This window comes from Anomalospiza imberbis, chromosome 27 (genome assembly GCF_031753505.1).
Source record: "Anomalospiza imberbis isolate Cuckoo-Finch-1a 21T00152 chromosome 27, ASM3175350v1, whole genome shotgun sequence".
NCBI classification, from domain to species: Eukaryota; Metazoa; Chordata; class Aves; order Passeriformes; family Viduidae; genus Anomalospiza; species Anomalospiza imberbis.
Genome location: NC_089707.1, coordinates 4622153 through 4643382, shown reverse-complemented (window position 1 = coordinate 4643382; position 21230 = coordinate 4622153). Strand labels below are relative to the sequence as shown.

The 21230-nt window shown below is 62.7% G+C and overlaps 3 protein-coding genes and 1 long non-coding RNA gene across 7 annotated transcripts in view; 2 read left to right on the top strand and 2 right to left on the bottom strand.

The window, feature by feature from the left end:
- The first annotated feature begins 243 nt into the window (after positions 1-243).
- LOC137463002 (3',5'-cyclic-AMP phosphodiesterase 4C-like) lies at positions 244-9970 on the top strand. Of its 4 annotated transcripts, XM_068173887.1 has the most exons (16): positions 244-393; positions 918-1132; positions 4679-4867; positions 4943-4979; positions 5083-5147; positions 5267-5316; positions 5859-5974; positions 6079-6172; positions 6624-6802; positions 6886-6984; positions 7056-7220; positions 7304-7403; positions 7486-7640; positions 7723-7845; positions 8023-8205; positions 8279-9963. In XM_068173887.1, exons 1-16 carry the CDS (start codon positions 352-354, stop codon positions 8795-8797), a joined length of 2331 nt encoding a protein of 776 aa, XP_068029988.1. In that variant the 5' UTR covers positions 244-351; the 3' UTR covers positions 8798-9963. The 4 variants fall into 4 exon arrangements, with proteins under 4 accessions (XP_068029988.1, XP_068029989.1, XP_068029987.1 ...); XM_068173888.1 differs by lacking the exons at positions 244-393; positions 918-1132 and adding an exon at positions 2539-3011 and having other exon boundaries at positions 8279-9968; XM_068173886.1 differs by lacking the exons at positions 244-393; positions 918-1132 and adding an exon at positions 2843-3011 and having other exon boundaries at positions 5862-5974.
- An 886-nt stretch (positions 9971-10856) lies between these two features.
- Positions 10857-13736, top strand: RAB3A (RAB3A, member RAS oncogene family). The gene is made up of 5 exons (XM_068173890.1): positions 10857-11014; positions 12143-12370; positions 12775-12893; positions 12984-13108; positions 13487-13736. The coding sequence occupies exons 2-5, from the start codon at positions 12143-12145 to the stop codon at positions 13675-13677; spliced, it is 663 nt and encodes a 220-aa protein (XP_068029991.1). The 5' UTR covers positions 10857-11014; the 3' UTR covers positions 13678-13736.
- An 893-nt stretch (positions 13737-14629) lies between these two features.
- Positions 14630-21230, bottom strand: part of LOC137463017 (uncharacterized) — a 158613-nt gene continuing 152012 nt past the window's right edge. The window contains exon 2 of the long non-coding RNA XR_010993819.1: positions 14630-15847. This is a non-coding gene — a long non-coding RNA (uncharacterized lncRNA). The remainder of the gene's footprint in view (positions 15848-21230) is intronic.
- Positions 15215-20231, bottom strand: LOC137463015 (mpv17-like protein 2). Its single transcript, XM_068173907.1, has 5 exons — positions 20042-20231; positions 18918-19088; positions 17946-18022; positions 17738-17866; positions 15215-16405 (listed from the first exon to the last, which is right to left on the bottom strand). Exons 1-5 carry the CDS (start codon positions 20196-20198, stop codon positions 16349-16351), a joined length of 591 nt encoding a protein of 196 aa, XP_068030008.1. The 5' UTR covers positions 20199-20231; the 3' UTR covers positions 15215-16348.

Genomic DNA, 21230 nt, shown 5'->3' with positions numbered 1-21230 from the left:
TGGTGGGTGGCAGGTGTCCGGGGTGGATCATTAATGTGGCACCGGTGGGTTCGCGACTTGGTGGGTGCTGCGGGCTGGGGGCCACCCCGCGTGGCCTCAGAGCCATGTCCCTGTCCCCATCCAGCCCACGGAAGCACCGGGAGTGGGGCGGGGGCGGGGGGGCCCGAAACCCGACGTAGGGGCTGAGCCCGGCCGAGACCCGGTGGCCATAAATCTCCGGCCCCGGTGGGGAGGAGCCCGCGTGTCCCGGCCCCGGGGTGTCCCGGGGGCGTCCCCAGCCGCGGGAGGGGGGTCCCCGCCGGCGAGACCCTGCCGGCCGCAGCTCCCGGAGCTCCCCCCGCAGGGACGGCGATGAGACGGAGCCGGACAGCGCTGCCTTTCCTCGGCGCGGAGGTAAGACCGCCACCGGGAGCCACCGGGAGGGCGAGGGGTGTTCCCGGTATGAGCGTCCCAGCGCCGGGCCCCCGGGCAGCAATAACCGGGCTGGCGGCGCTGAGCGGGAGTTAATTATCCCCTTAATGGGCGGTTAATTATTATTCACCTCTGCGTAATTGCGCGCCGGCTCCGGGGGTTTTTCCGGCGGGGTCCCGGGGGAAGTCAGGGGGGTCCTCTCCGCTGGCGGCGGGAGAAGGAGGAGGAGGACGGGGGGAGTCCCGGTGGCTCCGTGCGCTGCGGGCGGAGCCGCTCCCGGCGCACCGGCTGTGCCTTTCCCCGTGCCCCGCTCGTCCAGGTAACCCCGGTACCGCCGGCTGCAGCGCCGCACCGTGTCCGGCAGGGGGCGCCAGCGCGCTACCGGCGCTCGGTACCGGCGGGGGCGGGCGGGGGGCGCTGCCCGGGCGGGACCCTCGGACCGGGATCAGCAGGGAGCCCCCGGGGCCGCTCTCCGCGCCCCTCACCGCTGCTCCGTTTCCCGTCAGCGCTGCCGCGATCCCGCCGAGGCCGCCCCGTCGGGCCCGGGCCCGGGAGCGGCGGTGGGCGCCGTGCGCCGGCGTTTCTCCGGGACCCCGTTGTTGCCGCCACTGGGCTGCCGGTTGGCGGAGGCGGCCCGCGCCCCCGAGCCCGAGGCTGCCCGGGTGGTGTTCACCATCGAGGAGAGCGGCCCGAGCAGCGGCGATGAGTCCGAGCCACCCCGGTAAGGGCGGGACGGGGAGTGGGGAGGTGATGCCCCGGTGGCACCGGGAATGGGTTACCGGCCAGGGCACGGCTGGCGCGGACGCTCCCGGGTTCAGCACCGGCGGCCGGACAGCGGCACCGGGGCAGAGCACCCGGTGGGTTGGGGACAAACTCCTCTGTCACCGACCCCGCTGTGCCAGCCCCGGGATGTCCATTGTGATCACCGTCTGTCCCTGTCACGCCCCCAACACTCCTGTCCCCCACTGTCCCCATAACACTGTCCCTGTCGCCCCATCCCTGTCACCCCCATCCCCCTTTTTCCCACCACCCATCCGTGTCCCCATGCCTGTCCTCACCCTCCTTGTCCCCATCCCGTGGCCCAGCCAGAGCCACCACAGGACTGGCCTGGCCCTGCCCGAGGTGACCTCGGTCCCTCCCGCAGTGGCTCCGGCCCAGCTGTGCTGCTGCAGGGCTATTTTTGGGCCATTCCCCCTGTCCCGTGCCTCTTCCAGCCCGGCTTGTGGGGACAGCAACGAGCTGGCACAGCCGAGGGACATGGCTCTGGTGTCACTTGTCCTCCACCCCTGCACAGACACGTGGGGACAGTGACACTCCGATAAGGACTGGCTGTCCTGGGCACGGGGACTGGCTGTCCTGCGGCCAGCCCAGCCCTTGCAGCCCTTGCTGGCTGCCAGACAGCACAGGGGGTTCTTCCCTCTGTCCCACGTCCCCTGATGTCCCTGTGTCCCACCATCCCTCCTCCCTGATGTCCCCACGGTCATGCCTGCAGTCCCTTGAAAGCCAAGGTGAGCCCTCCAGGACCCCCCTCCAATGGGTTTTGGGGTCCCTGATGGTGCTGTCATGGCAGGGGGGCTCTGTTGCTATCCCTCCTGGCTGGATATTTTTGTGGCCCTCAGGAAGAGCAGGTAGCCACCTACTGCTGCATCAGGCTGGGCAGGTGGCAGCTCCCACAGCCACCTCACAGTGGGTCACCCACAGTGTCACTGTCACCAGCTGGACCTCACCCTGCTGCTCCCTGTTCTGCTTGGGAGTGGCTCCAGGAGGGGACAGCACCAGGGATGAGCTGGGGCACGGTGTGGGGTGGGTTTGGCTGTCGCAGGTCCCTCGGTGGCACCATGGCATGTCCACACCACGTGTCTGGGATGCTCCAAGCTCAGCTGTGTCCCTCGGTGGCGCCATGGCACAGCCACACTGCAAGCTCAGGATGCTTCGGGCTCAGCCACGTCCCTCTGTCTCTTGCTGGCACCACGGCACAGCCACACTGCGTGTCCGGGATGCTCCAGATTCGATTGTGTCCCTCAGTGGCACCGTGTCACAGCCACACCGCGTGTTCGGGATGCTCCGTGCTCAGCTGTGTCCCTCTGTGGCACAGTGGCACGTCCGCTCCGTACGTCTGGGTCCCTGGGGGCTTCGTGGGGCAATTTTCCGTGTCTCCAGGCAGAGCACCCCTGCCCTTTCAGGAGCAGCTGCCGCCTCGGGGACAGCAGGGTGGCCGGTGGCACCGGGCCAGCGAGGGGCCACGTGCCCGGGCCGCCAGGCACACCGGGGGGGGACCCGCTCCCTGCGCCGGCTGCCGGAGCCAGACAGTTGTTTAATTTCCCAGGCGCAGGGCGGGAGGGGGATGGAAAGTTTCCCGGGGCTGCCGGGGCCGGGACGGCCGCACGCTTCCTGCTCCGCACCGGGGGCAGCGGGGCCTCGCCGCCGGCCCGGGGGTCCCTGAGCCGGACCATGCTGCCCACCACGCACTGCTCGCCGGGGGCTTCTCCGGCCACGTCCCCCCGCGGTTCCCCCCGCAATTCTCCCGTCCTCTTCAGGAAGCTCCTGATGAACCAGAGCATCCGCCTGCAGCGGCGCTTCACCGTGGCGCATCCCCTCTGGTAAGGGGGGGACGCTGGCGGGTCCCCGCGGGGAGGGTGGCACCAGCCTGTGCTGCCGGCATGGGGACAGTGCCTCCCCCCAGAGTTGTGGCACGTCCTCGGGGCTGTGGGCCCACGGGGACGCGGGGGACGAGGAGGGGACAGCGGGTGTCCCCGCATGGTCAGGGGGAGCGGCCGCACGAGCGGGGCTGAGCACGGACACGCTCATGGCAGCGATGGCCAGGCAGGGACCCCAGCGGGGTGGCCCGGTGGGGACGGAGGGAGACTTTGCCCTCAAAATCAAGGCACCAAGCCACGCACCGCGGCTCCTCCGTGCCCTCCCCACCTCGGAGCTCTGTGGGGTTGGTTTTGGGGTGCCGGCCACACCTGCTGTGGGGCTCAGCACATCCCTCCTCTGCAGCGACAGCATCTATTTATAGCGGCCCCGGCCCCCCCCCGCCACGGACACCGCTCGGAGGTCATTAACGCTGAAAGGAGGGGGGTTAATTGGGCACCAACCCCGTGGCAGGGGCTCGTGTCCCCCGGGGCTGTCCCCTGCGGTGGCAGCGAGGTCAGGGGTGGTGGCACGGGGCCGGGAACAGACGCGGGCATCACCCCGCGGGGCCGTCGGAGGGACAATGCGGCTTTGTGTCGCCGGTACCATCGGGGATGGGAAGCCGAGGCAGGAAAACAAGGGGCTGCGGGATGGCATGACGCGGTGCCGGCTGGCACTGCCACTGCCGGGGGCGGCCGCGCCACAGCGACCGGGGCCGCCGGAGCGGGACGATGCTGCCGGGCAGCCGGTGCCCGTCCCGGAGGCACTCCTGCATCGGGTAGGTGCTGGGCTCCCGCTGGGGACACAGTGGCCCCAGTGGCATCTGCGCTTTCCCACTGCTCTGGGGTGGCTTGTCCCCGTCCCCACGGCGGTGGCGGCTGCGGGAGGGGACAGGCTCTGGATGGCCCTCGCTGTGTCCCCGTTGCGTGCAGCCTTTCCCATGACCCCGGGGCCAGCAGTGCAGCAGGGTGGGTGAGGCGGCCGTGGCCAGCTTGGGGACACTGCAGGGTCACCATCCCTGTCCCCTGTCCCCCCTGGATGCACACGGCTGCCAGGTGACTCCGGTTGGGGTGCCCCTGGGCTGCCGCCAGCGTGTCCCCAGGGGCCAGGGCTTGGCTTCTGCGTCGGTTTCTGTCCTTCGATGTCCCCTGGCTCTGTGCCATGGCTGGGATATTGTCCTCTCCATGGGACACGGCACCTCGAGACGGGGCTGATGGAGGCTTTGGAGGACTTGGGACCGTGGTGCTGGTGACAGGTAGGGGGAGGGACAGGCTGAAGCCAGCCCTTCCTGGGGTCCCTGGAGCTGGGAGCTTCAGGGCAGTGGGTCCTGTCCCACCTGGGTGACACGGGACAGCCTGGCTCTGCTAGTCAGTGTCCCAAGTCCCAGACCCCACTGTGCCAGCAGGGAGCTGAGGGGGTCCATGTGCTCCGAGCTGTGCCCGTTCTCAGCAGCAGGTAGAGGAGCCAGCAGGGCCAGATTGGGCACCGGTGTCACCACAGGGTCACCAAGCCACAGTGTGCTGGACAGAGTGAGATGGTGGCACAGAGAACCCGACAAACCTGGCAGCATCCCCTGGGCTGAGGTCCCTGTGCCACGCACCCCGTGCCAGCCTTGTCCCCTCTCCCCTCACAGCTTTGACCTGGAGAATGGCCCCCCCGGCCGGGGCACCCTGGACCCCCAGGCCAGCCCAGGTGCGGGGCTGGTCCTGCAGGGCACCTTCTCCCACGGCCAGCGCCGCGAGTCCTTCCTGTACCGCTCCGACAGCGACTACGACCTGTCCCCAAAAGCCATGTCCCGCAACTCCTCCATCGCCAGCGACCTGTGAGTGTCCCCCCAGCCCACATCCCCCGGGACACCCTTTGCTCCCCGAGCCTCACGCTCCCTGTGCTCCCGCAGGCATGGAGAAGACATGATCGTCACACCCTTTGCCCAGGTAGGTGCCACGGGGGACACAGGAGGGGACACGGCATGCAGCCAGCAGCGGGGTGGGTGTCTTGGGGGGGTTCGCCCGACCCCAGCCCCCTGTCACCCCCCAGGTCCTGGCCAGCCTCCGCACCGTCCGCAGCAACCTGACCCACCTCCAGGACCGCGCTGGCATCAAGTGAGTCAGCGGTGGGTGGGAGGGCGAGGATGTCACCCGAGTGGGGACCCCGGCCCACAGCGAGGCGGGGGGGGCACCGCTGTGGGGGTCGCAGCCACTCAGCCCCCCGTGTTTCACAGGCGAGGATCGAGCAGCAGCCTGCCCTCGGGGAGCAAGGCCAGCCTCTCCGGTGAGTGCCGGCGGGAACGGTGGTGGGCAGATTTTGGGACGAGCTGGCTGGCCCTGTGTCCCCAGACTGTGTCCTGCCGTGCCCTGGGGGTGCAGCAACCTCCCGCAAGCCAAGGCAGAGCTGCGGCTTTGCCCTTTGGGATCCATGTCTGGTTTTCGGCAGCTCCTCCCGCCTGGCCGCCCTTCGCGGCGGTGGAAAAGCTCCCGTTGACGTCAAACCTTCCATTAATAAAACCCCGGCGGTGAGCGGGGCCCCGCGGGAGCCCGGCTGCCCCCGGGGCTGGCTGTCACCCCGCGGGACAGCGTGGCACGCCGCGTGCCGGGGCTGCCACGCCATGGGGACAGCGTGCCGGGGCTGAGCCCCGCCGCCCAGGGATGCCTGATCCCAACCCCCGCGTCCCCCCCTGCCCACCGCCGCCCCGCTCGGGGGGTGCTGCGACCCTCCACGCTGGCGAGACCACGGGTTTGGTGTGGCACCGGCCCCCCTGTGCCGGGTGGCCGCGCTGCTGGCAGGTCCCTTGCCAAGCTGGCGGGTGCCCCCAGCAGAAGATGCCCACCAGAAACTCTCGAGGGAGACCCTGGAGGAGCTGGATTGGTGCTTGGACCAGCTGGAGACACTGCAGACCAGGCACTCGGTCAGCGAGATGGCCTCCAACAAGGTAAGGCACCTTATCGCTGTCACCCTGGCGGGCATGGGGACCCCAGAGCCCCCCCAGATGTCCTGCCAGCCCCCCACACCGCTGACCCTGCCAACCACCCACAGTTCAAGAGGATGCTGAACCGGGAGCTGACGCACCTCTCGGAGACCAGCCGCTCCGGGAACCAGGTGTCCGAGTACATCTCCAACACCTTCCTGGGTGAGGACCTCCCACCCCAGGGTCACCTCCCCACTGGCACCAGGGTGGATTTTGTGTCCCCAGAGAGCTGGGGTGCCCACGGGGATGATGCCAGTGGAAGGTTCCACTTGCTTCTTGTGGAGGAATGGAATGGGGGGACCAGGGGGGTTTTCCCAGTTGTCCCAGTGGGATTTGTCCCACAAACGTCACAGCATTTGTCCTGGCTGGGAGTGCTGGCTCATACTGGTGTATACTGGTGCACTGGGGCTGTTGGGGCCACCCTTGTGTGCCAGGAGGAGTGTCCAGGGGTCCCCTGGCAGATGTGTGGCCTGTGGATGGGGGTGAGATAAAGTGCTGCAGCCCCCCAGATTGTCACAGTGTGACCTGTGCCTGCCCTCAGTGTGACCCGGGGAGATGCTGGCAGTGACATTTGGGCTCCTGCCCTGCTCATGGCTTCCCCGTGTCACCCCAGACAAGCAGCACGAGGTGGAGATCCCCTCGGCACTGCTCAAGGACAAGGAGAAGGAGCGGAGGAAGCGCCCCATGTCCCAGATCAGCGGCGTCAGGAAGCTCAAGCACGGCTCCAGCCTGGCCACCACCGGCATCCCCCGCTTTGGGGTGCGCACGGACCACGAAGCGCTGCTGGCCAAGGTGGGCCCTGGCAGGGGTGACCCACCCGACCATGGGGTCCCCAGCACCAGCCCCCCATGGATCTCTGTCCCTCTGCTCCCCAGGAGCTGGAGGACACCAACAAGTGGGGTCTCGACGTGTTCAAAGTCGCCGAGTACTCAGGGAACCGCCCGCTGACCGTCATCATGTACAGCATCTTCCAGGTGAGCGTCCCACCGGGATGCCCCCGTCCCTGTGGCCGGATGGGGATGAGCCACCTCCTGCCTCCCCGCAGGAGCGTGACCTGATGAAGACCTTCCGCATCCCCGTCAACACCTTCATCACCTACATGCTGACGCTGGAGGACCACTACCACGCCGACGTGGCCTACCACAACAACCTGCACGCCGCCGACGTGGCGCAGTCCACGCACGTCCTGCTCTCCACACCTGCGCTAGAGGTGATTCCTGCTCACCCGAGGCCACCCAGGTGTACCTGGCGGGGCCGTAACGCGTCCCCAATGCTTTTCCCCACCATTCCTAGGCTGTCTTCACGGACCTGGAGATCATGGCTGCCATCTTTGCCAGCGCCATCCATGATGTTGACCACCCTGGGGTCTCCAACCAGTTCCTCATCAACACCAGTGAGATGGGGTGCAGGGATGGACCTGGGGGATATTGAGGGACCCCAGGAGTCACCCCGGGGTGACCAGTGCCGTCTCACAGACTCAGAGCTGGCCCTGATGTACAATGACGCCTCGGTGCTGGAGAATCACCACCTGGCTGTGGGCTTCAAGCTCCTCCAGGAGGAGAACTGCGACATCTTCCAGAACCTGAGCAGGAAGCAGAGGCAGACGCTCCGTAAAATGGTCATCGACATGGTATGGGGGGGCCGGACCACCCTAGGGTGGGGTCTGCGCTAGGGGATCAGGCTGAGACCTGTTCCCACCTCTCCCTGCCCAGGTGTTGGCCACAGACATGTCCAAGCACATGAACCTGTTGGCGGATCTGAAGACCATGGTGGAGACCAAGAAGGTGACCAGCCTGGGGGTGCTGCTGCTGGACAACTACTCTGACCGGATCCAGGTGGGGACACACCTGGGGAATCCCATCCAGCACTGCAGGTGTCCATCCTAGCTCTGGCCTGCTGGGATGTCCCATTTGGTGCCACCACCATCCCAAACCCAACTGGGTGGCCAAGCGAGTTCGTGGCACAGTGTGGGTGGCCCCGGGGGACAGAGGACACGGTGTCCATGCCTGCAGGTCCTGCAGAACATGGTGCACTGCGCCGACCTCAGCAACCCCACGAAGCCCCTGGAGCTGTACCGGCAGTGGACCGACCGCATCATGGTGGAGTTCTTCCACCAAGGAGACCGAGAGCGGGAGAAGGGCATGGAGATCAGCCCCATGTGTGACAAGCACACCGCCTCCGTGGAGAAGTCCCAGGTGGGCTGGCAGCCTGGGGACAGGGCAGGGGACACAGGGCTGGACAGGGAGCTCAGCTCTGCCTCCCCCCTAGGTGGGATTCATCGACTTCATTGCCCACCCGCTGTGGGAGACGTGGGCCGACCTCGTGCACCCCGACGCCCAGGAGCTGCTGGACACGCTGGAGGACAACCGGGAGTGGTACCAGAGCATGATCCCGCGCAGCCCCTCCCCTCCGCCCGAGGCACCCGCGGTGTCCCCCGCCACCACCGACAAGTTCCAGTTCGAGCTGACGCTGGAGGAGGAGGAGGAGGAGGGTGAGTCGGACACGGAGCTGGAGGGGGCCGAGAGCCCCTTGGACGAGGACAACAGCAACTCCAAGACACCAGGCACGGATGACTCGGAGTCTGCCGACACCAAGCGCCTGTCCCCCGGCCCCGGGGACCGGGACTCGCCTGTCCCCCGCCCCAGGGACGTGGACAACCGGCAGGCGCTGGAGGGGACGCTGCCGAAGGACAGTGGCGGCGGGTGCTCCGTGCCAGGGCCCGAGGGCAGCCAGGGGCTGTGCCTGGACACAGAGGGCAACGTCACATTCCTGTCCCTGGGCACGTAACACCACCGGCCCGTGGGTCCCCTGGCTGCCGGGGGACGTGGGACTGGGCACTGCCCTGAGCAGTGCTGGGGACAGTGGGGAGCTGGCACTGGGGAGCACTGGCACTGTAGGAACTCGGAGGCACCCAGGATGTGTCCCCGTTTGGGAGCTGGGCAGGTCCTGACAGGTACGAGGACGCTGCTGGCCTTCTCCCTGGGAAAGGCCCCTGTCCCCTTCAGACAGGGCGTGGGGACACGCTGCTCTGGCCCCAGCCCAGCCCCGGGGACATCACACCCCACAGGGCTGCAGGAAGGAGCATTCCAGCACCTTTCCAGGTGTCCCCTTGCAGGACAGCAGCCCCATGGTGGGACGAGGTGGGCAGAGGGTGCTGGTGACACTCCCAGCACAAGGCACCCCCCGGCACTGGCGCACGGCACGGGCACGGCTCAGTGCTTTATTTATTTGGGGATAGGTTCACTTTTTAAAGCCTTTTGTAGCTCACTTTTTACTACGAGCCTCCCCGAGGCACACACGCATTTTTGGGGCGGAAAGATGCATTTTTTTGGGGGAGGAAACTTGCATTTGTGCTCTGCGATCGCTCCAAATGCCATTTGTATGTCACTTTTGGGACCCTGGCGGGCGCTGTCACCACCCCCCCACGCTCCATCTCCGCTGTCCTGCCTGGGGCAGGGTCCTTTGGGATTCTTCCTTCACCTCCCAGAGATTAAACCCGGTTTGTTCCACCCTAAACATGAGCCTTGCAAGCGCCTCTTTGTGTCACGGGAGCCGCAGCCAATGTCCCCAGGGACCGGTGTGGTGGTTGGTGGCCCCGTCTCCCGCCGGGCACCGGGCAGGGCCTGGCTGTGTGCTGGAACAAAAGCCAGCTCCTCCCTGGAAACGCCGATCCATCACTGGCAAACACGACCTGCTAAGGTAAATATTTAATCGCCGGCTTGGCGCGGTGCGGAGCCCGCTCCTGGCTCTTCCGCATTGCTCCCCACGGTGATTTATCTCCACAAACACGTCCCCACCCATGGCACTGCCCTGGCACGTGGGGCCCTCGCCCCCCTGCCCGCCCTGGCAGCAGCGGGGCCTCAGCAGCTGATGGCTCTTCCCCAGCCCAGGCGTTCTCCAGGGTTTGGCCGCGAGTGCCAGGCCCTGCACGGGGTGGTGGTGGCTCCGTGCCATCCCTGGTGGGTGCTGGATGTCCCCCTGTCTCTCCAGAGAGGTAGGGGCTGAGGATCTGTGCTCTCAAATTCCTCGAATCCAGATCCAGCCCAGACTCTGCCGGGCTGGAGGGGGGCAGGTGGAAAAAGCCCTTTTCCCCCCCGTTTCTGGCTGAGGGGCTGCAGCACCACGAGGAAGGTGAGGGGCTGTTGGCTGGGGAAGGTGATGGAAAATGGCCACGGCAGCCTGGCTCCATCCCTGAGCCTGGATCCATCCCTGACCCCGTGCCCGTCCCCATGGCCGGGCCCATCCCTGCCTCCTGCTCACCCACGCCATGCTGGACTGTCCGTGCTCAATATCCCCGCTGCCCACCCCGTGTCCGGCTCGGTCCTCCCGGGGCTGTGGGTCTGGGATGAGCTTGGGCAGGAGACAGGAGCTGCACCGGGACAGAAACCACGGAGCCCGGGCGGGACAGGGCAGGGCCCGGGCGGCTCCGGGGCCCCGGGCAGGGCAGGGCGGTGCCGCTGCCCTCAGGCCGCCATATGCTGCCGGCCCTAATCCCCGCTGGAGCCTCAGGGCGAGGGAGGACATGGCCGCCCACCTGCGCACCAGCCCCGCCTCAGCGCCAGCCGCCCCGCCACGGCAAGGATCAGCCTGCGCGCGACTGCAGGCCTAGGGAAGGCGTCGCGATAGCGCGCCATGTCGCGACAGGGAGGCTGTCAAAACTCGCCCCCCCCCCCCTTTGAGCGGGAATGGTTCGCCCTACACCCCCGCCGGCGCAGGGGTGGTTCATCCCGCGCCCCGCGGAGCGCGGCCGGACCGCACCACTGCGCGGCGCCGGAGGAGGGGGCGGCGCCCACCACCGCGCCGGGAGGGGGGGTCTCCTCCCCCCCCGTCCGCCCGCTGTCCATCAAAGCGCGCCGCCGAGCCAATCAGCGCCTCCCTCAGGGGCGCGCCCATGACGTCCGAGCTCATTTGCATAGCGAGCCCCGCCCCTCAGCCGACGTCATCCGGGCTCCGCATCTGCTGCAGTCGCTGCGGGGAGGAGGCGGCGGCGCGAGCGCGGCAGAGGTGAGACCCCCCCCCACCGGGACCCCCACACAGCGACACCACCGCAGGGACCCCCCCCCACAGCGACACCCCCTCTGTGACCCCCCCCGGCACCGGGAGGGGAGGGGCGGCTGCAGCGGAGGAGGCGGGAGGCTGGGGGGGGGATGATGATGATGATGATGATGATGATGATGATGATGGATGCGGCGCGGGGGGGGCTGCGCAGGGCCTGGGGCGGGGGGGGGGTCTCGGTGCGGCGGGGACCGAGTGGGTGCAGCGGGATCGGGCCTGCGGGGAGGAGCAGGGGGTGACCCCCTCCCCATCAGCCCCGTGTGCACCCGTTAGCAGCACCCTGACCCCCCCCATCAGCACCCTGGCCCCCTCCTCGCAGCACTCTGCCCCCCCCCCACCCCGCAATCAGCACCCTGCGCACCCCCCCCTCAGCATCCTGAACCCCTTCCTTGCATCACTGCGCCCCCCCTAAACATCAGCACCCCGACCCCCCCATCAGCACCCTGCACCCCCTCCCTGCAGCACCCTGCACCCCTCTCCACGCGCCCCCCGCATCCCCTGTGCCCAGCATCCCTGTGCTCCACCCTGGGCGAGCACCCACCTTTGTGCCCCCTTGCCTGGCATCACCCTCCCCCCGGTGCCCGGTGACACCCCCCGGTGCCCGGTGACATCCCCCGGCTCCTTGCCACCGCGCTGGCCACGCCGTGCGGGGGCACCGCCGCCGGTGCCATTTTGTCACCGGGAAGATGCGGGAGAGGCTGCGGCGCCCCGGCCGCACCCGCAACACCAGGGCAGATCCCGGCAGCCGTGGCAAATTCCTGGCAGCCACGGCAGATCCCGGGAGCTGTGGCAAATCCCGGCAGCCGTGGCAAATCCTGAAAGCCACGGCAAATCTCTGGGGCCGCGGCAAAGCCCGGGGGCCACGTGCCCCACATTTGCTGTGGACACGCCGTGGTTCCCTGCTCTGGGGGTGACGGGAGGTGGCCTCTCCGAGCCCTTCGGGGCTGAGTGACCCACTGATGGCCACGCCATCGCCCATGCTGAATCAAAATCTTCCTGAAACGGCGCCGAAGTGGGGCCTGGCACCGCTGGGGCTGCGGCCGCCGGCCCCGTCACGGCCTCTCCTCCACCTTGCAGATGGCGTCCGCTACCGACTCCCGCTATGGGCAGAAGGAATCCTCGGACCAGAACTTCGATTACATGTTCAAGATCCTGATCATCGGCAACAGCAGCGTGGGGAAAACCTCCTTCCTGTTCCGGTACGCCGACGACTCCTTCACGCCCGCCTTCGTCAGCACCGTCGGCATCGACTTCAAGGTCAAGACCATCTACCGGAACGACAAACGCATCAAGCTGCAGATCTGGGTGAGGAGAGAGACCCTCGGGGTGCCCCCAGAGCCCTGTGCCGGGCTGGGGTGGTGGGGAGGGGGCGATGGTTGGTGTGGGGAGATGGACGGTGAGGGGGTGATGGTCACTGAGGGGTGGTGGTAGGTTGGGTGAAGGCTGGTGTGGGGTGATGGTGGGTGTGGGGTGATGGTCAGCGAGGGGTGGTGGTGTGGGGGTGATGGATTGTTGGTGTGGGGGCTGATGTTCACTGTGGGGTGATGGTCACTTTGGGCTGATGCTTGGTTGGCGGATGGTCAGTGTGGAGTGGCCCCACCAGAGCGATTCCAGGGTGGGGCTGGATCTGCCCCCACGGACCTGCTGGCCCCAGGGGGTGTCACCACATCCCTGGGGGTGACATTCTGCTGTCCCCTGTCCCCGCCCAGGACACGGCCGGGCAGGAGCGATACCGCACCATCACCACCGCCTACTACCGCGGGGCCATGGGCTTCATCCTCATGTACGACATCACCAACGAGGAGTCCTTCAACGCCGTGCAGGACTGGTGAGCGCCACGAGGGGCTCTGAGCACCCCAAACTGCCCCAGCCTCCCCCTCCCCACACCTCTGATCCCCCTCTTCCTTCCTTCCCCAAGGTCCACCCAGATCAAGACCTACTCCTGGGACAACGCCCAGGTGCTGCTGGTGGGGAACAAGTGTGACATGGAGGATGAACGTGTGGTCTCCTCGGAGAAGGGCCGCCAGCTCGCTGAGCACCTGGGTGAGTTGGGGAGGGGGAACCTCCCGCCACGGCTGCCAGCCCACAATTAATTTAATTAAGGGCTTAATTCCCTCCATGTAATTGCTCCGCTCCGATATCGGCGGTGACGTGGCACCAGTGAAAAACCACGGAGTCGCTACACACCTTGAACTCTCTGCCAGATGCTGGGGGGAGGATCTAGGGGGGTTCTTTGGGTGGGAAAAACGGGATTTTGTGGGTGGCGGGGTGCAGGTTGCAAACCCTTTAAATATTGAACGAGGAGGAGCAGCAGCCGCGCGAGGTCGGACGCGGGGCCGGAGCTTTGACGCGCGTGCGTGTCCCTTGTCCCTCTGTCCCCCTCCCCTCCCTCCACATTGTCCCCCCCCCTCCCAAATTCAGGGTTTGAGTTTTTTGAGGCCAGCGCCAAGGACAACATCAACGTGAAGCAGACCTTCGAGCGGCTGGTGGACATCATCTGCGAGAAGATGTCGGAGTCGCTGGACACGGCCGACCCCGCGGTCACCGGGGCCAAGCAGGGCCCCCAGCTCACGGACCAGCAGGCCCCCCCCCACCAGGACTGTGCCTGCTAGGGGCCAGCCCCCTCCAAAATCCCCCCAAAAAACCGGTCAGTGCACCCCAAACCCCACCCCCCCCCCACCCCGAGCTCCTCCTCTTGGGGGTCCTGCGGGGGCTTTTGCTGCTGATACCTCCGAAAGGGCTGCGGCCCCTCTAGGAGCCCCCCACCCCAATTCATTAGGCTATGCCCCCCACCCCTTAATTTATTTTTAAGCCTGGGCTGGTAGAAAACTCCTCCCCCCCCCCAATCCCATTCTGCTTTTAATCACTGTTGAGAAACCATCACCCCCAGCCCCATCTCCCCTGGTGACCCCCATCCTGTCCTGGCACCCCCTGCCCTGGAGACCACCCCCTCTCCTGGTACCCCCTGCCCTGGAGACCACCCCCATCCTTGTACCCCCTGTCCTGGTACCCCCTGCCCTGGAAACCCCCCCCCCCCATCCTGGTACCCCCCCCATCCTGGTACCCCCCTGTCCTGGTACCCCCTGCCCTGGTTCCCCCTGCCCTGGAGACCCCCCCCCCATCCTGGTACCCCCTGTCCTGGTACCCCCTGTCCTGGTACCCCCTGCCCTGGAGACCCCCCCCCCCATCCTGGTACCCCCTGTCCTGGTACCCCCTGCCCTTTCTCCTGCTCTGGACCCCCCTGTCCTGGGGATCCCCCTACCCTGGGACCCCCTTCCCAGCGTGTGGGTGCTGTGACAGGACCCCCCCAAATCCCCCCATCCATCCCACCCCGTGTGCCCCCCACCTTTAGCCCGAGAGCTCCTGGTGCAGGGGGCTCTTTGTGCCCGGCTTTCCTGCCCCTCCAGCTGGATGGATATTTCCTGACTCTTGTTTATTTGTATAAATAGATGCTAATTTATGCTCCCGCCGTCTTCCTCCTTGTACATACAGAAATTCCTTGTAAATAGGCGTAGGAAGTGACGCTGTGCGCGTGACCTGCTGTGCTGTGGCCGTGGTGGTGCATTTATATATATATATATATATATATATTCTGATTTTTTTTTTGTTTGTTTTTCTCAGTGTGGTAACCTTGCTTGTGAATATCACTTTTAAAAAAAAAAACCCCACCAAAAAAAAAAAAACAAAAACCCCAAAAAAAACCACCCCCACCGTGCCCCCCCCACAACCAAACAACAACAAAACTGTTATTATTTAAATAAGATTTAAAATGCAAAATTAATTCAATACATCAGCGAGGCCGAGCCAACTGGAGCGAACCGGCCCCGACTTGGGCTCGTGGGGGGTGAGCAGGGTTAGGACCGTGGCTGGTTTGCTCCAGGGATTTAGGATCTCGTGTTCCTGTAGTTCTGTGCTTCTGTGGAGACTGTGGATAAGTGGATATTCCCGTAGCCATGACAGAGCTGCCCTCTATTTATTTTTCCTGGAGCGCTGTGTCTTTATTTTACAGATTTCCCTCTATTCCCCACCCCCCCTGCCATGATTCCATCTCCTTCCCTCCCCTCTTCCCCCCACCTCCTCTTTTTTGTGAAGTTTACTTATGGAAGAGTTACACTGTACTGTACAAATGTCAAAAGTGTCAAAAAAGAGTACAATTTCCTAAAAATCACTGTATTAAAAGAAATGTTGTGAAGAAATAAACCAATGCTGATCAGAAGTTCCTCGGGGTCCCTGAGTTGCCAGAGAGGAGCAAAATTAATCGGGTTTTTAAAATTATCATCCCCCAGATGGCTCCTTGCTGCTGCTGAGGGAGGAGTTGAGTCTCCCCTGGGTGTGTGACAGCGGGGACCAGGGCAGAGCATTAAGGCACAGCTTTAAAAATCAAGGGGGAAAAAAAAATCCCATTCAGGTAATTTTCATTGACACTGGAAAGAATTCAGTTCTTGGGCTATGCAGGGAGCATCCAGCTTGCCCAGGGCTGGGAGCAGAGGGATGTGATGGCCCAAACTCTGCCAAAATTTGCTCCAACCCCCCCCTCTGCCGCCTCCCGAGCGCCGCAGAGCCGACGGGTGCAATCACATCCCTATTTATAGAGGATCCAGGTGGCTGCAGCCCCCGCCCGGAGCCGGGGGGGAAAACGGGAGCTGAGGCAGCTCGGGGGGAGTGGAGTGATTTTATCCTTGAGCTGGAAGAGAAAAAGCAGCAGGGGAAGGAGTGAGGAGCTGCAGGGAGAGCAGAGGGGCAGCCAGAGAGAAGCACGGAGTGGGTTTGGGTTGGAATGACCTTAAATCTCATCTCATCCCATCCCTGCCATGGGCAGGGACGCCTTCCTCTGTCCCAGGCTGCTCCAACCTGGCCTTGGGACACTTCCAGGGATCCAGGGGCAGCCACAGCTGCTCTGGGAATTCCATTCCAGCACCTCCCCACCCTCAGAGGGAAGAATTCCTTTCCAGTATCTACTTGGTGGGGATCCAGGTGAATGGAAGGTGCTGGAGGAGCAGCAAGGGACTGGTTTGCTCTGGAGAAGGAACAAATCCAGCCAGGACCCTTCCCAGGGGCTGCAGCAGCTCCTCCTCACCCAGGCTCCGCGGGCAAATCCCAGAATAAATCACTTTACAGGTTATCCTGCAACAAGAGATTGGTACAACCCCACCCCACGGCTGTAATTAGCAGATGAGTTAATCAGCAGCAGGTACGGGCTCTGGCCATCCACTCCCTCGTCTGGGGTGCTCCACGATGCCCAGAAATGCATTTTCCAGGATCCTTTGGAACGGCCTCGTTCCTCTAGGCGCCGGCGTTGCGCTGGCTCTGCCGCGGCGGCTCCTGCCCGGCGCCGCGGGGCTGGAAAACACCGAGGGGTCCCGGGGTGAGCTGGGCACTCCAGCAGGAGCAGGGAGCTCCTCCTGGACACTGCTGGGGCCACACCTCGAGGGCTGTGTCCAGTGCTGGCCCCACAGTTTGGGAAGGACACTTGAGTGCATCCAGAGGGGGCGATGAGGCTGGAGAGGGGCTGGGAGCACAAATCCTGTGAGGAACCACTGAGGGAGCTGGGGGTGCTCAGCCTGGAGAAAAGGAGCCTCAGGGGTGACCTCGTCACTCTGCAGCTCCTGAAAGGTGGCTGTGCTCAGGTGGGGTTGGGCTCTGTCTCCAGGAAGTGACAGAACCAGAGGACACAGCCTCCAGCTGTGTCAAGGGAAATTTAGGTTGGATATTAGGAAAAGGTTTTTTATGGAAAGAGTGAGAAAGTATTGGAATGGTTCTCCTGGGGAGGTGGTGGAGTCACCAGCCCTGGGTGTGTTTAACAAAGCCTGGATGTGGCACTGGGTGCCAGGGTTTAGTTGAGGTGTTGGGGCTGGCTTGGACTCGATGACTTTTAGGGTCTCTTCCAACCTGGTGATTCTGTGAATTGTATTAATTTTGTGAATTCTGTGAATTTGGGGGAATTTTGGGAATTCTCAGGGACGGGGGAGGTGGTGGAGTCACCATCCCTGGATGTGTTTAAGACTGGATGTGGCACTGGGTGCCAGGGTTTAGTTTAGGGGTTAGGGATGGGTTGGACTCATGATCTTTAGGGTCTCTTCCAATCTGTTCACTCTGTGAATTCTGTGATTCTGTAAATTCGGGGGAATTTCGGGAATTCCCAGGGAGGTGGTGGAGTCACCACCCCTGGATGTGGCATTGAGTGCCAGTGTTTAGTTTAGGGGTTAGGGCTGGGTTGGACTTGATGACTTTTAGGGTCTCTTCCAACCCAGTGATTCTGTGAATTGTGTGAATTCCGTGATTCTGTGAATTCAGTGAATTGTGTCATTTGTGTGATTGTGTGAATTGTGATTGTGTGAATTCTGTGATTGTGTGAATTCTGTGATTGTGTGATTCTGTGATTGTGTGAATTCTGTGATTGTGTGAAATGTGTGATTCTGTGATTGTGTCAATTCTGTGAATTCTGTGATTCTGAGAATTGTGTGATTCTGTGAATTCTGTGATTGTGTGAATTCTGTGGTTCTGTGATTGTGAGAATTGTGTGAATTCCGTGATTGTGTGAATTCTGTGATTGTGAGAATTGTGTGATTCTGTGATTGTGTGAATTCTGTGGTTCTGTGATTGTGAGAATTGTGTGATTCTGTGAATTCTGTGTATTCCCAGGACCGGCAGGTGCTCAGGGGCGGGGCTCACCCGGTGTTTGAGGTAGGACAGGTACGTGTCCCAGCCCAGGGTCACCACGTTGACATAAACCACGCGGTACGTGGGCGGCACGAAGAGGAAGTTGAGGATCTGCGCCGCCGGCCACACGCTCCAGTCGGCCTGGGAAGGAACAAGGAGCAGCTGGGAGCTTCCCAGGGCTCCCAGCAGGACAAAGGGGACAGCCCGGGGAGGGGCTCACCTTGTAGAACTCCCAAAATTTCTCCTTCAGCTCGTCCCAGCTCTCCTGGAGAGATTGGCCCTCCAGGGTGCCGATGGCTGTGGGGACAGGAGGGGTCAGTGGGGATCGTTCCAGGCTGGGAATTGGGGTGGGAATTGCCGGGAAAAGCCCCAAACCCCTCCCAGTGTGGGTGGGGAGGGCTGTGCTGGCAGCCAGAGGGAGGGAGTTCAGGGAAATGGGAAGGAAAGTGAAAGGGAAGGCACTGATCTGTCTGGGGAACGGCTGGAGCTGTGCCAGGGGGTGGGATGGAGATCAGGAAAAGGTTCTGGGATTTGGGATGGAGATCAGGGAAAGGTTCTGGGATTTGGGATGGAGATCAGGGAAAGGTTCTGGGGTTTTGGAATGGAGATCAGGGAAAGGTTCTGGGATTTGGGATGGAGATCAGGGAAAGGTTCTGGGATTTGGGATGGAGATCAGGGAAAGGTTCTGGGGTTTTGGGATGGAGATCAGGGAAAGGTTCTGGGATTTGGGATGGAGATCAGGGAAAGGTTCTGGGATTTTGCATGGAGATCAGGGAAAGGTTCTGGGATTTGGGATGGAGATCAGGGAAAAGTTCAGGGATGGAGATCAGAGAAAGGTTCTGGGCATTTGCGATGGAGATCAGGGAAAGGTTCTAGGATTTGGAATGGATTTCAGGGAAAGGTTCAGGGATTTGGGATGGAGATCAGGGATTTGGGACGGACATCAGGGAAAGGTTCTTCCCCAGAGAGTGGTGGGCACTGAATTCCCCCAGGGAATGGGTCCCCACCCCAGATGCCTTTTGCCACATTAACTGTGAACTTGCCAACGCTCCGCGCGAGGCTCAAAGTTACACCCTAACGCTGCACAGAACCCAGAAAAACATCCAACCTAAACCTTCAGCCACCACCAGCAGCTCCCGGGCTGCGATTTTGGGCTTGGATCAGCCACCCCCGCCCCGCGGGTGCCACGTACCCATGAAGTACCAGGCCCCCATGCTGGGTGATGCCACCAGCTGGTCAATCAGCACCTTCTTCAGCACCGTCCGGAGACCGCGCACGCCCCGGGCGGGGAAAGCCCAGTCCAGCCACAGGTACCAGTAATGCATCAGCGGCCCCAGGCTGCAGCCCACCACAAACATCCTCCCTGCAACGGCACCACGCAGCCTTGGCACGGACGGACCAGGAAGGCTCCACCAGGGAATTTTGGGGGAGGGATTCCTCCCTGTGAGGGCGGGGATGGATTTGGCACAGCAGCTGTGGCGGACCAAGGCCGGGCTGGACGGTGTTAGCCTGATTTTTAAAAGTGTTAAGTTTTGTTTTATAGTTCTTTGAAGAGTTTTCAAGTTCTTTTAGAAGTTTTCTGCGCCTTCGGGTGTTGACATGTTTCTACTGGAGTTGTCACGCAAATGAGATGGAAATAATGTAAATAATGTAAATAGTGTAAATAGTGTAAATAAATAATGCATATAATGTAAATAATGTAAATAAATAATGGAAATAATGGAAATAAATAATCGAAATAATGTCAATAATGGAAATAAATAATGGAAATAATGTCAATAATGGAAATAAATAATGGAAATAATGTTAATAATGTAAATAAATAATGTCAATAATGGAAATAAATAATGGAAATAAAGAATGGAAATAATGCAAATAAATAATGGAAATAATGGAAATAAATAATGGAAATAATGTCAATAATGGAAATAAAGAATGGAAATAATGCAAATAATGGAAATAATGTCATTAATGTAAATAAATAATGGAAATAGTGTCAATAATGTAAATAATGGAAATAATGATAGTTTTACATTCATGTAAATAATGACTGTTTTACATTCTTCTTTGCACGAAGAGAAAATTAATGAACTGTTGGTTTAACCAGTGTAGTTAGAGAGGTGACAACCCCATCCTCCAACCCGCTGTCGCTTTCAAAAATAAAATTTCCTCTTTCCCTCCTCCGAACTCCCTGAGCTTCTGCGCGCTCATCCCGTGTCTAACGGCGACAGGACGGGGTTTGGATGGCGCAAGGTGACCCTGCCACCCATCCCTGCCCCGTGGGACCTGCAGGGCCCAGCCCATCCCAGTGCTCACCAGTGCGTCCCAGTTGGAGCTGGCTCTCGGGGTGCCTGCGGCGGTGCCACTCCTGCTGCAGGCCGTCCCCGGCGGCCAGGAGCCCCCCGCAGCTCAGGGTGTTGGTGAGGAGCAGCAGGCGGCCGGTGAACAGCGACCGCCAGCAGCGCGGGAGCATCCTGCGGCCACGGCCCGGCCTCCAGGCACGGCTGGCACCGCCCGGCCCGGCTCCCTGCAGCCCCCAGCTCTGCCAGTTAGGAGCTGGGTGCCCTTCCAGCTCTCCCAGTTTGGGTCTGGGTGTTCTCCCCGTTCCCCTGGGCCCTCCCAGTTCGGGCCTGGGTGCCCTCCCAGTTCCCCTGTGCCCCCCAATTTGGGTCTGGGTACTCTCCCAGTTCCCCTGGGCCTCCCCAGTTTGAGTCTGGGTGCCCTCCCAATTCCCCTGGGCCCTCCCATTTTGGGTCTGAGTACCCTCCCAGTTCCCCTGTGCCCCCCAATTTGGGTCTGGGTACTCTTCCAGTTTTCCTGTGCCCCCCAATTTGGGTCTGGGTGCTCTCCCAGTTCCCCTGGGCCCTCCCAGTTTGGGTCTGAGTACCCTCCCAGTTCCCCTGTGCCCCCCAGTTTGGGTCTGGGTACTCTCCCAGTTCCCCTGTGCCCCCCAGTTTGGGTCTGGGTACTCTCCCAGTTCCCCTGTGCCCCCCAATTTGGGTCTGGGTGCTCTCCCAGTTCCCCTGGGCCTCCCCAGTTTGGGTCTGGGTACTCTCCCAGTTCCCCTGTGCCCCCCAGTTTGGGTCTGGGTACTCTCCCAGTTCCCCTGTGCCCCCCAATTTGGGTCTGGGTGCTCTCCCAGTTCCCCTGTGCCCCCCAGTTTGGGTCTGGGTACTCTCCCAGTTCCCCTGGGCCTCCCCAGTTTGGGTCTGGGTACTCTCCCAGTTCCCCTGTGCCCCCCAGTTTGGGTCTGGGTACTCTCCCAGTTCCCCTGGGCCTCCCCAGTTTGGGTCTGGGTACTCTCCCAGTTCCCCTCTGCTCCCCCAGTTTGGGTCTGGGTATTCTCCCAGTTCCCCTGTGCCCCCCAGTTTGGGTCTGGGTGCCCCCCCATTTCCCCTGTGCCCCCCAGTTTGGGTCTGAGTACCCTCCCATTTCCCCTGTGCCCCCCAGTTAGGGCCTGGGTGCCCTCCCAGTTCCCCTGCGCTCCCCAGTTCTCTCTCCAGTC

Excerpts from the sequence above, each read along its gene's own strand:
- LOC137463002 (XM_068173887.1), top strand. The coding sequence starts at position 352 with ATGAGACGGAGCCGGACAGCGCTGCCTTTCCTCGGCGCGGAG. Across the intron at positions 6,803-6,885 it reads ACGAAGCGCTGCTGGCCAAG|GAGCTGGAGGACACCAACAA; the intron begins GTGGGCCCTGGC and ends TCTGCTCCCCAG. Across the intron at positions 6,985-7,055 it reads TCATGTACAGCATCTTCCAG|GAGCGTGACCTGATGAAGAC; the intron begins GTGAGCGTCCCA and ends GCCTCCCCGCAG.
- RAB3A (XM_068173890.1), top strand. The coding sequence starts at position 12,143 with ATGGCGTCCGCTACCGACTCCCGCTATGGGCAGAAGGAATCCTCGGAC. Across the intron at positions 12,894-12,983 it reads TTCAACGCCGTGCAGGACTG|GTCCACCCAGATCAAGACCT; the intron begins GTGAGCGCCACG and ends TCCTTCCCCAAG. Across the intron at positions 13,109-13,486 it reads CCAGCTCGCTGAGCACCTGG|GGTTTGAGTTTTTTGAGGCC; the intron begins GTGAGTTGGGGA and ends TCCCAAATTCAG.
- LOC137463015 (XM_068173907.1), bottom strand. The coding sequence starts at position 20,198 with ATGCTCCCGCGCTGCTGGCGGTCGCTGTTCACCGGCCGCCTGCTGCTC. Across the intron at positions 19,089-20,041 it reads GCTCCAACTGGGACGCACTG|GGAGGATGTTTGTGGTGGGC; the intron begins GTGAGCACTGGG and ends GTGCCGTTGCAG. Across the intron at positions 17,867-17,945 it reads AATTTTGGGAGTTCTACAAG|GCCGACTGGAGCGTGTGGCC; the intron begins GTGAGCCCCTCC and ends GTTCCTTCCCAG.